Consider the following 12,943-nt stretch of genomic DNA (forward strand, 5'->3'; position numbering starts at 1 on the left):
CTATTGTAATTTTTGTACCACATGCGTCCACTGACTATAAACAGTGGAGTGAAGATATTCTTAACAAGTAAACGATGGAGCCCATGCGCTCTTTATACCGTTTGGTCAGTTCTATACCGTTCTAACTGGACTTTGCTCTTCGGAGGTCGAGAAGTCCTTGAACCCTCTGGGTACTGCCGCTCGATAAGCATGCGGCGATCTTGGGAGAGGGCAGAGGATCAAGCATGGTTGTCATATTTTCAACAAAAATGATGTAACTACGAGGCTGCGTTATCAGGAATTGATTCAGGGGGGGACGCGCAGGGACATAAACACAAGAGAGACTGTATTGGCGTATTCTTCCGTGCTGTTAGGCTACATGAGTAGTTTTACATCAAGAAACTGCGAAGGTTCGACGTTGTGTTAAAATTTTTCGATAAACGCAATTTATCAAAAATGAAAATAGCTAGTGATAGCGAATGTTGAACTTTTAGGCTACAGGTGCCACGCTTTTATTTTCCTTCGTATGATCACGTGGTGAAGGATTTTATCTGCCGGTCTGTTTGTTGATAAGAACCTCTTTGGCAAGAACTGTGTTCAGTGGCAAACTCAAGTTGGCTATCCGTGCGCGCTGTAAGAGTTACAGAATTAGGTTTTCAAACTTTACGCAATGGTTGTCTCCGTGCATGTCATCTTGCGATCTAGGCATATTTCGGCTCTTACATGTCGTGTGCTGCATAAAATAAGTAATGTAGAGGCCGGCAATAGTAGTAAACGGGTAAACTTTGCTAGATGTCTCAGCACGACAGTTCCGAAGACAACAGGAGGTAGGTGCAATGATTTTGATGATTAACCATTACGCACAGTCATTTTATATGTTGGAATAAAGTGCAAAATAAATTCAGTAGTTTTACGGTTATTTCTTTGTGCTTTGGCCAGGTACCTACCGGTCTCGTCAGTCAATACGCATGTGTTCGGCAGTTACAGTGACTGAAGTTTCTAGTTGTATTAAATTTGTCAGTAATTGTGAGAGGAGAACATATTCAATATTAAATGTGACACCTTTATGTTGCCACAAGGGAAAAAATGACAGTTAAATATGCAGCTGAATTTTCTATTCTCTTCAACTTCACTTTATTGCTCGTAACACACAATTTTATATGCACGTGCTCTTTCTACGAAGTGAAAAGTTTTTAAACTTACAATTTTTTTAGTTTACATTTTCTTATAAATTCAAGTTACAAGGGCATTTTTAGATAAGCCACTGCTTGACTCGCTTTTTAAAAGTATCCACCGTCAGTATCTTCATTTGGTAACGAGTTATTAAAAACAGCTCCTTTGACTTAGGGGCTTTTTGATGTTAATCTTCTGTTAACCATATGAAAGTCTTTTCTATGCCTTGTTTCATAGTTGTGAATATCCACGTTGCTTTTTGTGGCCTTATTGTCTTCTTTCACTATCATTATAGTTTCTGGTATATACGTGGCATAAACTGTGAGAATATTGTCTAATGAATAGGTGTTTGCAAGAAGCTCCTGATTTTTCTTTTGCTATGCTCCTCAAGGTTGCTTCTGCAGTATGAAAACCCTTTTCATATTAGTTTGGCATGTCACAAGAAAGGGCACACTAATCTATAGGCCTAATATACAGTCCATATGGTTTCAGGAGTAAGGTATAGTGACCATCTTTGTAATACTTTTTTTTTACAGGCATTATCAGCTTGCTGCTTCCATGAAAGTCGATTGCATATGCATAAACACAAGAATTTACAATTGTACAGGTTTTTTTAAATATAATTTTATTGATCACAGTATTTTGTCTGTTTGGTCAACTTAGTGTGACTGTTAGGCTCATAGGTCCCGTATTCAGATTGTACCATAAGTGAAAGTAACTTAAAATTTTAAACAAATATTTAGGAACAAGTCATTACTAAATTCAGTAACAGCCTACACAGAAATTGTCTTTCACAACAGCTCGGAAGCGTATTTATTATTAAATTAGCACCTTAATTAGCTACATCCACGATGAATACTGATTTCCATTCTTACTGCATCATGTGATCAGTTTACTTCTTCATCCTTTCTGCACAAAAGACACAAATGTACACTACACCATCATACAATCAGTAATATGTATAGGCAATCAAAGCATTAGTACTGTCACTGAAACTAAATTTCTAGGGATTCATATCCAGGAAAATCTTAAATTGATCTCTCATATCACATCCCTAAATTTAAAACTAGCAGAAATGAGCTATGTATTAATAATTCTTTGCAACAATACTACTGCAGAAACAATTAGGGCTGTATACTTTGCTCGTGTACATTCAGTACTGAAGTACTGTGTCATTTTCTGGGGAAATGTAAAACAGCCAAAACTGTTTTCAGGAAACCAAAGGCAATTATAAGTATAATGAAATAAGTGAGCAGCAGAAAACCATGCAAACCTATCTTTAAAGATCTTACCCCTTCCCTTCATTTACATACTGGAAGTAGTCATGCATGTAAAAAAAAAGTAAAACTACTGAGAAAAAGACCTTTTTCCTCAAGTGTCCATGATTACTGTACCAGGTCTGTAACACCACATTATACCAGAAAGGTGTATATCTTGCAGGGACAAAACTATAGAACAGATTACCATGACATATAACCTCTCTTCCTGAACGACAGAGCTTTAAAAAGTGTGTGAAGCCTACCTTCTGAAAAACTGCAGCTATTCACTCTCACAGAATCTTATGCTAGAAAAATTTTAATTTGTATCTTTAATTATAGAAATAAATTATAAATATACACTAGTTAATAAAAATTGTAAGTATTAACTGTATAGATCCAATTTGTTATAAAAATTTAAATGGTGTATGTTTCCTGTTTGTAAAACCAATAGATAAGGTTTTCTGTCTGATATCCTGTGTACGATATAAGTACTGAAAGACAGATTTATGTGGACAGATAAATACATAAATTGCATATGAATTTACAACAATTAATGAAATTGGAAAATGTTTACAGGTTTTACAGTATCTTTGTTGGCCATAGTTTACAACTGCACCTTTTTGCATAAAAAACACAAATTAGAAAATTAAGACATTTAAAATTCACACGATGAAAATGTGTTAGGTCATCCCATGGTAACTCACTACAAAGTGATGTTTATGTTATAAGTTTTGGACAGATAACAGAAGGAAATGCTTCTAGTAAATATTTTTTATACCTCAAAACATACTTTATACAGAATGCTATATAAACCTAGATCACAATAATTGTTACATTACTATATTTATAAAACCAAATCTTATAAGTATTCTTGGTAACTCACATTACATTTCCAAGAAATGGCTTTTGCATATGATATAGAAAATACAATAGTCTGCTCTGTTTTATGTGAACATTTCTTGTAAGTTTTACACACAATACCAGAAAATCTTATAAGTATTTTAACAAAGTTCCAAACATTTAATCTCCAATAAAATAAATATTAAAACACAATGAAGAAGTAACTCTCATTATAATATACAGTGACTCACATTACATTGTCGCAGATCACAGTCAAACTTTAAATAACCACGGCAATTTACAACACTTGGAGGGTTCACTTTTCTGACAAGCTTGTCTTTAGTGTAGTATATCCCACCTTTACTTTCAGGCCACTTCCAAAACTTCCCATCTTTCATCATAACATCAACTTTAAACTCACCATTTTCATTCAATTTTAGTAACATTGCCAGGAAAATATGTATTGTCATATTTTACCACCACCCAGTCATCTACTCATATATCTAGTGATTTTTCTGTTCTGTTAGTGTTTTCATCTGCAGCTGATGAAGTTGTGTCCTACAACTTCATTATTATAGAGTTCCAAATAATGAATTTTAGAAATGTTCAAGAAAGGCTTGCAGTTCTTGATTAAGGCCAAGAGATGTAGTTTTTTGTTTCTTTGGCTAAAGTCTTCTTCGCCCATAAGAACTGCTATCACATTAGAAGAAGAATTCAACAATGCTTTTACAAAATCTGTTGCATTGTTTACAACACATTTCGTGCTTTTCACATGAGACCAAACTTGGTGTTTGACAGCCCCACCAATTCCATACACTGGCCCATGAGTAGTTGCAAAGTACTTCCATGTAATTCTTTTGGCATGACTCTTACTTAGAACTTGTATAGCCAATATATCTGCTTTTAAACTGGAAAGTAAGACCATCTGACCCAGATTGCAACTTCTCTAATATTTTTTGGTAGTTCTTCAAGAAGTCTATCAACATAGGGAATGACGGTGTTTTTGTGTGGTCCAGATTATCAGATACCAACATGCAGGGGTGAGAAGTACCTGCATGCCAAATCATGGCAGTAAAAATACTAATTAGATTCTGCTGCCAGTGTGCACTTTGAATTTCATATTGACTTACCCATGTAACATTTTGAGGAAAATCAATTTGCATCATGGCAGTTAGCATCGGATTCCTTATCGCTTTGATAGTTCTTTGAGTGTTCTCTCTTAGAGTAGCAGTGCTCTAAAAGTTTAGGTCCAATGGTAAGAATATGATCAATAAGATTCTGTAATGTACCTTCTTTCTCTACTTTCAAAATTCTGCCATCACTCTCGTACCACACATACCATTTCATGCCGTACTCTTGTACACCAGTACACAAATCAAGAAGTTTAACTGCCAATAAATCTTTGCATTTCATGCACTTTCCCAACCAACAGTCGGCTGTAGGCTCTGCATAGAAAAGAATTCTGGCCAGTTACTGGTGCACTCAGATATTTGAGGTACTATGCTATGAAGAGAGTTAATAGCACAGATGAAATTCTTGTGATATCTGCAGAGACATGCGTTGGAAATTTATTGGCAAGCATGACATGTTTGGGTCTTAATTCTCCGAATTTACTTTTCCAATCACTTTGACATTTTCTTCACAAAACATTGCATGGGCTTCTTTCAAAGAAAACATCAAGTATCGTACTTGCAACTTACTCTTACCTTTGTCATCTTTTACAGTCACAACGTCTTTGCGTCCAGGGCCTGTCTGCTAATGTCATCCCTTTCATAGAATTTGCTCACTGCACTTATTGTTTCACCACTTATTTTTTGTTTAGAGATTCTTTCCACTTCTAAAGGTTCAACAGATGTGTAATACAACCTTCTAAAAACACATTTTTGTTTTCTGGGTGATGATGCTGGAAGTACACATTTCACTTTTGATATGGCTTTTCCCAATGAAGACCATATTTTTATATGGTGGAGAAGCAGAACTACTCGGTGTAGCTGAAGATGCTTCCTTTAGGCACTTCCGGTACTTGGCAACTTTTTCTCTAACATTCAGTTTCCTGTCTGCAGCAATCTTTTCTTGTTCTCTTGTATTTAAACATTTTTCCTTTTCCTGCTTTGTTTTCCTGAATTTTTTCATAATTTCCTTGTGTTTGATTTTACACTCTTCATATCTGCCTTCATCTTTCAATTTCTGTCTTCTTCTTCTTCTTCTTCTTCTCATCTTTTCAGCTGCACTTAAAGGCATTCCGCAAAAATTGAAAACGTTGCAAAGTAGAAATAGCTATTCCCTATGGGATTTTATGTGGCATATGGAGATAAATATACATTAAATATGTTGAAATATATTGTTAGTTGTGTTGTATGTAGTTCAGAACCAATCTGACTGCTCAAAATTATAACTAAACCTACAAAAATTATAGTAACTCATGTTACATAAATAAAGGTAACTCGCATTACTTGAATTAAATATCCTATACCAGGAGAAGGCTTCCAGGAGGAAATTTGAGTCACCAAATTATCAGTTACTCTCCTGTGAAGGACAGAATGGCATGTTTCTGTACCTTATGTATTTTGTGAAAATCTTTAAAAAAACTGGCATTTGGTAACTCATATTACACATTTTGGTTAGGTTATATAATTTTTTTTTGTATTTATCATGCTTTGTTTGCTTCTAAAAATATACCAAAAGTAAGTAGAAGTTATGCACTTTAAAGTGATGTACAAACCATAAAGAATTATTATAAATTTCATGATTTTTTTCTTACCTTGAAATTGATCAAATCTTCTGCATGAACAAACTTAACAATATAGTCTTCAAAACAGTGGCTCCCACAAGTAAACAATAGGTTTTGGAGGGAAAAATCAATCTTGTCAACAAAATTCAATGCCCAACCTACATATGTAACAGGGGAAAAGATTCCGACAGGAAAAATTAATTTTTTGATAAAGATTCCGTGTTTACATGGAATGACCCTGTTGCATAGTAGTCTACTTCTTTATGCTAACAAATATTTATTTGTGCTGCAAGAAAATTTACTGAAGTGATAGCTGTGCATAGATTTTTTAATTTTGCAGTCTGTTTTACCTAGCCACACTTAACACAATACAAATTTTCCATTATCACTATTTATTACAATAACAACATACACATTTAGGTTTTAACCTGATAGGGACTCAGCTACACCATAGTAACACACCTGCAGTAGGTAGGTATGAACAACTGTTTTGAATGCCGAAATATTTTTGATAATTTTGATGTCACAAGGTAGTTAGTTGTACAGCTTGTTTCCTGCTTGGCGTGTTCCATTTTATTTGTGTGGTACTTGAATATTGGACATGTATATGTCTTCTGTTGTGTGAGTGAATACCTTGCTTTCTGACTCCAAACTGATTTTTATTGTCTTAAGATTTTCCTAATTAAAAGCAAAATATATAAACAATCCAATGGAGGGACTTCAATAAAGGCTTCCACAAGCTTTTGTGAGCTCCCCTTTCCATGGCTTGTGCCACTCTTTTGGGTCGAGAAAGCACTAAAATTCCCTGAGAAGTTTACATCTGCTGTGACAAAGTATACATTTTTTATTGTTTGCTTTGATGTGCGACTTGAAAGAATTTTAATGCAGTAACAGTGGTGTTCAGTTTATTGGTTACATATTTTGTAAGAGGAACCCATCTCAGATAATCGTGGATCCATATTCTTAGTAGCGTTCACATTTTCTGTGTTTCTGGTGAATAAATATACGTGGGGCTAATGGCTGCTTATTCTGTACTGTGCGTAGATTCATAGTAACTGTTTATTGGATATTTATTATTAGATTGTTTGCAGAAAACCACTTTGTAATTTCTGAGGTGCATATTTTGATTTCATTCCACAATTGCTGAACAGTCATACGTTTGACTAACACACTTGTCATCAGCAAATTTATTATACTTATGATGTGGGCTGGTTGGCCCCAGCTCATTTACATAGAGCAAAAACAAAACTTCTCCCTGAATGGAGCCCTGTGGTACACTACACTAAGTGCACAGTTTTTCAGTTTGATAGATCTTCATGTTATTTCATTCTTGGAATGCAAGTTCAGCTATTTGCTCTCTATTTTGTATGTAAGACTTTAACCACTCATTAGCTAGTCCCCTATTACCTACACTTTGTAGTTTTGTAAACAAGATGGTGTGGCTTATGACGTCAGATGCCTTTGAGGGGTCTAGAAAAATTGCAGAAATACACTCTCGATTGTTAATTACATTTGAACTGTCATTCAGGAATGCCAAAATTGTAGTGTCAGTAGATCTGGGTTTAAGAAAACCTTGCTGAGAGTCTGAGAAATAGTTTCTGTTTTCTGTAAAGTTTATTAATCTCTTTGGTAGATTTTTCTCCATTATTCTGGAACACCCAGATATGAATCATATTGGCCTATAGCTGGATAATCCATTTTTATCCCTTTTTTGTAGAGGGGCTTTACTCTGGCTGTTTCCAATTTTTTGGGGGATATGACCTCTGAGGGTGAACAGTTGCAGATTCATCTAGAGGCTTGACTATGAAGGGAGCTTTTTTCTGTACAGTGAAGACAGGTATATTGTCTATAACAAATGAGTATTTTGATTTAATAGCGTCTAGCATTTCTTTCTCACTAATCGGGTATAGGAGGAGAGTTTTATCATTTGACCTACATCTGAATTGATTCATTACTGCATACTGAGAGTTTTGCTATGTGAGGTTTTTTGCTACCTGTGTGAAGTATGCATTAAATGTATTTGCAATTTTTCTGTGGTCTGATAATACAACTGATCTTTCTGAGGTGTTAATATTCTGAGATTCTATATTTTTTTGCTACTGTTTCCCTACTTACAATACTCCACAAGGTGTTTATTTTATTTTCAGAGTTTTATATGTATTTCCAGAATGAAATTTTCACTCTGCAGCAGAGTGTTTGCTGATTTTATATGTATTTGTTTTGGCTTGTTTTGTGAGCCTGTTGAGGATTTTCTTGCAGGATCTGAAATATGGTACAATTCTAGAGATGAGTTCTATTTGGACATTTTGTGTAGTAATCTTTTTCTTTTGTTTGCAGGTATTTGTATTACAAAGACAATCCAATTACTTTTTTACATTTCCTTTTTATATTTTCTCCTTTTTCAGGAGGAAACAGAAATATAAGTAATAAGCCACTAATGAAGCTATTGAAACTGTCATCAGTATTTGAATATTTATGTCTTTCTTCCCAGTTGTCTTTGCTCAAGCAGTGGTGAAATTAATTTGTGAATGAGATCATGGCAGAGTAAGGAGTTGTAGTTTTTTTAAACTATGGCATGCATAAGTCTCTGGGAGGTGTATTTTCAGTGGTCGTAATATTTTAGTCCTTTTCTGTGGTACAAAGCACCTATTTCGAGGAGAGTTTTCCCATCTTCAAATGTAATACATTTTTCCAAAGGGGAGGTTGATTCTAAATCGTTTATTTAAAAAAAAAGTAAGGGCTTCATTCAGCCTAAGATCAAGCCTTGGTTACACAGTGTTCTTTTTTCCCCCCATGCCTGGCGTCCACTTAACACTGTTTCCTCCTTCTGCATTGACTTGACTATTTGTTGCCTGTTTTGAAGGTAAATAAATTTATAATTTTTTTGCATAGCTCAGGGTTTTAATGTCAGTATCCTTTATGAGGTCTAAAAATACAGCTGTTAAATGTTTTTTATGTTCCATCGTTGTTAGGAGAAGGAAAGCTGCTGGTTTATGGATCGGAGTGTGGAATGTCAGATCCCTTAATCGGGCAGGTAGGTTAGAAAATTTAAAAAGGGAAATGAATAGTTTAAAGTTAGATATAGTGGGAATTAGTGAAGATCGGTAGCAGCAGGAACAAGACGTCTGCTCAGGTGAATACAAGGCTATAAATACAAAGTCAAATAGGGGTAATGCAGGAGTAGGTTTAATAATGAATTAAAAAATAGGAGCATGTTTAAACTATGAACAGCATAGTGAACACATTATTGTAGCCAAGATAGACACGAAGCCCACAGTAGTACAGGTTTATATGCCAACTACGTCCGCAGATGATGAAGAGATTGAAGACATGTATGATGCGATAAAAGAAATTTTTCAGATAGTGAAGGGAGGTGAAAATTTAGTAGTCATGGGGGACTGGAATTTGATAGTAGGAAGAGGAAGAGAAAGAAAAGTAGTAGGAGAATATGGAATGGGGATAAGGAATGAAAGAGCAAGCCACCTGCTCGATTTTCGCACAGAGCATACCTTAATCATAGCCAATACACGGTTAAAGAATCATGAAAGAAGGTTGTGTACACGGAAGAGGCCTGGAGTCACTGGAAGGTTTCAGATAGATTATGTAATGGTAAGACAGAGATGTAGGAATCAGGTTTTAAATTTTAAGACATTTCCAGGGGCAGATGTAGACTCTGACCACAATCTATTGGTTATGAACTGTAGATTAAAACTAAAGAAACTGCAAACAGATGGGAATTTAAGGAGATGGAACCTGGATAAACTGAAAGAACCAGAGGTTGTAGAAAGTTCCAGATAGAGCATTAGGGAATGACTGACAAGAATGGGGCAAAGAAATACAGGAGAAAAAGAATCGGTAGCTTTGAGAGATGAAATAGTGAAGGCAGCAGAGAATCAAGTAGGTAAAAAGACGAGGGATAGTAGAAATCCTTTGGTAACAGAAGAGATAGTGAATTTAATTGATGAAAGGAGAAAATATAAAAATGTAGTCAATGAAGTAGGTAAAAAGGAATACAAACGTTTCAAAAATGAGATCGACAGGAAGTTCAAAATGGCTAAGCAGGGATGGCTAGAGGACAAATGTATGGATGTAGAGGCATATATCACTAGGGGGTAAGATAGATAGTGCCTACAGGAAAGTTACAGACATTTGGAGAAAGAGAATCACTTGTATCAATATATCAAGAGCTCAGAAGGAAAACCAGTTCTAAGCAAAGAAGGGAAAGCAGATAGGTGGAAGGAGTACATAGAGGGTCTAAACAAGGGTGATGTACTTGAGGGCTATATTGTGGAAATAGAAGAGGATGCAGACGGAGATGAAATGGGAGATAAGATTCTGTGTGAAGAATTTGATAGAGCACTGAAAAACCTAAATCAAAACAAGTCCCCGGGAATAGACAACTCCACTAGAACTACTGCTAGCCTTGGGAGAGCCAACCCTGACAAAACTGTACCATCTAGTGAGCAAGATGTACAAGACAGGCGAAATGCCCTCAGATTTAAAGTAGAATGTAATAATCCCAATCTCAAAGAAAGCAGGCATTGACAAGTGTGAAAATTACCGAACAATCAGTTTAATAAGTCATGGCTGAAAAATAATAAATAGAATTCTTTACAGATAAATAGGAAAACTGGTAGAAGCTGACCCTGGGGAAGATCAATTTGGATTCCGTAGAAATGTTGGAACACGTGAGGCAACACTGACCCGACGATCTATCATAGAAGATAGATTAAGGAGAGGCAAACCTATGTTTCTAGCATTTGTAGACTTAGAGAAAGCTTTTGACAATGTTGACTGGAATACTCTCTTTCAAATTCTGAAGGTGGCAGGGATCAGGGATCAAATACAGGGAGCAAAAGGCTATTTACAATTTGTACAGAAACCAGATGGCACTTATAAGAGTCAAGGGGCATAGAAGGGAAGCAGTGGTTGGGAAGGCAGTGAGACAGGGTTGTAGCCTATCCCCAATGTTGTTCAATCTTTATATTGTGCAAGCAGTAGAGGAAACAAAAGAAAAATTTGGAGTAGAAATTAACATCCATGGAGAAGAAGTAAAAACTTTTGAGGTTTGCTGATGACATTGTAATTCTGTCGGAGGCAGCAAAGGGCCTGGAAGAGCAATTGAACAGAATGGGCAGTGTCTTGAAAGGAGGATAAGATGAACATCAACAAAAGCAAAATGAGGATAATGGAATGTAGTCGAATTAGGTCGGGTGATGCTGAGGGTATTAGATTAGGAAATGAGACACTTAAAGCAGTAAAAGAGTTTTGCTATTTGGGGAACAAAAAACTGATGATGGTCGAAGTAGAGAGGATATAAAATGTAGCCTGGCAATGCCAAGGAAAGTGTTTCTGAAGAAGAGAAATTTAGCAGTGAGTATAGATTGAAGTGTAATCAGGAAGTCTTTTCTGATGGTATTTGTATGGAGTGTAGCCATGTATGGAAGTGGAACATGGATGATAAATAGTTTAGACAAAAAGAGAATAGAAGCTTTTGAAATGTGTTGCTACAGAAGAGTAGAATTGGGGAGAAAACAAATTTTGTGGCACAACATGACTAGAAGAAGGGATCGGTTGGTATGACATGTTCTGAGGCATCAAGGGACCACCAATTTAGTATTGGAGGGAAGTGTGGAGGATAAAAATCATAGAGGCAAACCAAGGGATGAATACACTAAGCATATTCAGGAGGATGTAGGTTGCAGTAGTTGCTCGGAGATGAAACAGCTAGCGCAGGATAGAGTAACATGGAGAGCTGCATCAAACCAGTCTCTGGACTGAAGAAGAAGAAGAAGAAGAAGCCGCCGCCGACGACGACAACACATGTTCCATCGAAGTAGCAGCCACATAGACGAAATTAAAGCATAGTTTTTGTTCAGTATGTTGGCACATAGTCCTAAAGACATAGAACAGCTACAAAATCAGGAAGGGTTTCAGCTATTTCTGCTGCACATTTCTTTAACATAGGCTCAGGAATTTTGTTAAGTGGCAGACCTTGAAAACTTCTTTCTTTTCTTGGTTATGAAAAAAGTATACTTTTGTTGATATTGTTTCGTGCTTGTTCTTCTGTATCATTTGCTACAACCAATTTCACACGATTTCCAGCTACATCTTTGAAAGAGGTATTAAATTTATTTTTTACTTTGTAAAGGTTCATTATTTCCTCTGCATATTTGACCAAAATCAAGTTTTGGTTTTTTGTGAGTTTTTTTCTTTTTTCCCTGTAGCAGTATCCCACACTGACCATTTTGTGTGGGATATTTGTTATGAGGTATGCTTTTGTCTGCTTTGGTATTTCATAATGTAATCCTTCCTTCTTTGGGGACTTATGAATCCCTAGTGTAAACTGGCTACTACTCCAGTTCTTCCTCAATAATTTCCTTCTTTTGATAGGGAAGCATAACTGTGAATAGTAGGATAATCCATTAATTATTCACTGGTATTGTTCAAAACTTCTTCCCATACCTTCTTAGCAAGGCAGTGTACAGATAAATTTATGTTCTGATCACTGTAGCTTCTTACTTCATTTGTTACATAATAATGTGAAATATGCTCATGAGCATTCAGTTCAACTGAATTTGTTAAAGGCTTTAAGTTGTATGGTCACCAGATCTTTTAATATTGACCTCTTCATTGCTCCTCTTTATTACATTTGTAAATACCTGGTTGTTGGTTATGACTTAGGCAGTTGTTACTTCTGTTGGTTTTAAGTTCAGAGTCAGAAGTTGACTTAGCAGATCTTTTTTTATTTCCATTGAAAGCAAATATGTCATATACAGTCAGGCTCTTGTGTCCTTTTTGTCAAACTGTAAAGTGGTGTCTTTGTTTAAGGGAAGACAAATGTTATCTTTGGATAGCGATTTTCAGCACTGGCAAACTCAGAGCATGTTAAGGCTAGTTTCCTTCACCTCAGCATGCAGCCTTATTTTCCAACCAAATGCGCTGTTTTATATGCCAATGC

At 35.8% G+C, this 12,943-nt stretch overlaps 1 protein-coding gene across 1 annotated transcript in view; it reads left to right on the forward strand.

The window, feature by feature from the left end:
• The first annotated feature begins 300 nt into the window (after window positions 1–300).
• The window catches only part of LOC124612838 (glycine cleavage system H protein, mitochondrial), an 80,332-nt gene continuing 67,689 nt past the window's right edge, over window positions 301–12,943 (forward strand). The window contains exon 1 of the mRNA XM_047141264.1: window positions 301–806. Coding sequence (XP_046997220.1) covers window positions 650–806 — 157 coding nt within the window. The 5' untranslated portion in view covers window positions 301–649. The remainder of the gene's footprint in view (window positions 807–12,943) is intronic.

This window comes from Schistocerca americana, chromosome 4 (genome assembly GCF_021461395.2).
Source record: "Schistocerca americana isolate TAMUIC-IGC-003095 chromosome 4, iqSchAmer2.1, whole genome shotgun sequence".
Taxonomy (NCBI): domain Eukaryota; kingdom Metazoa; phylum Arthropoda; class Insecta; order Orthoptera; family Acrididae; genus Schistocerca; species Schistocerca americana.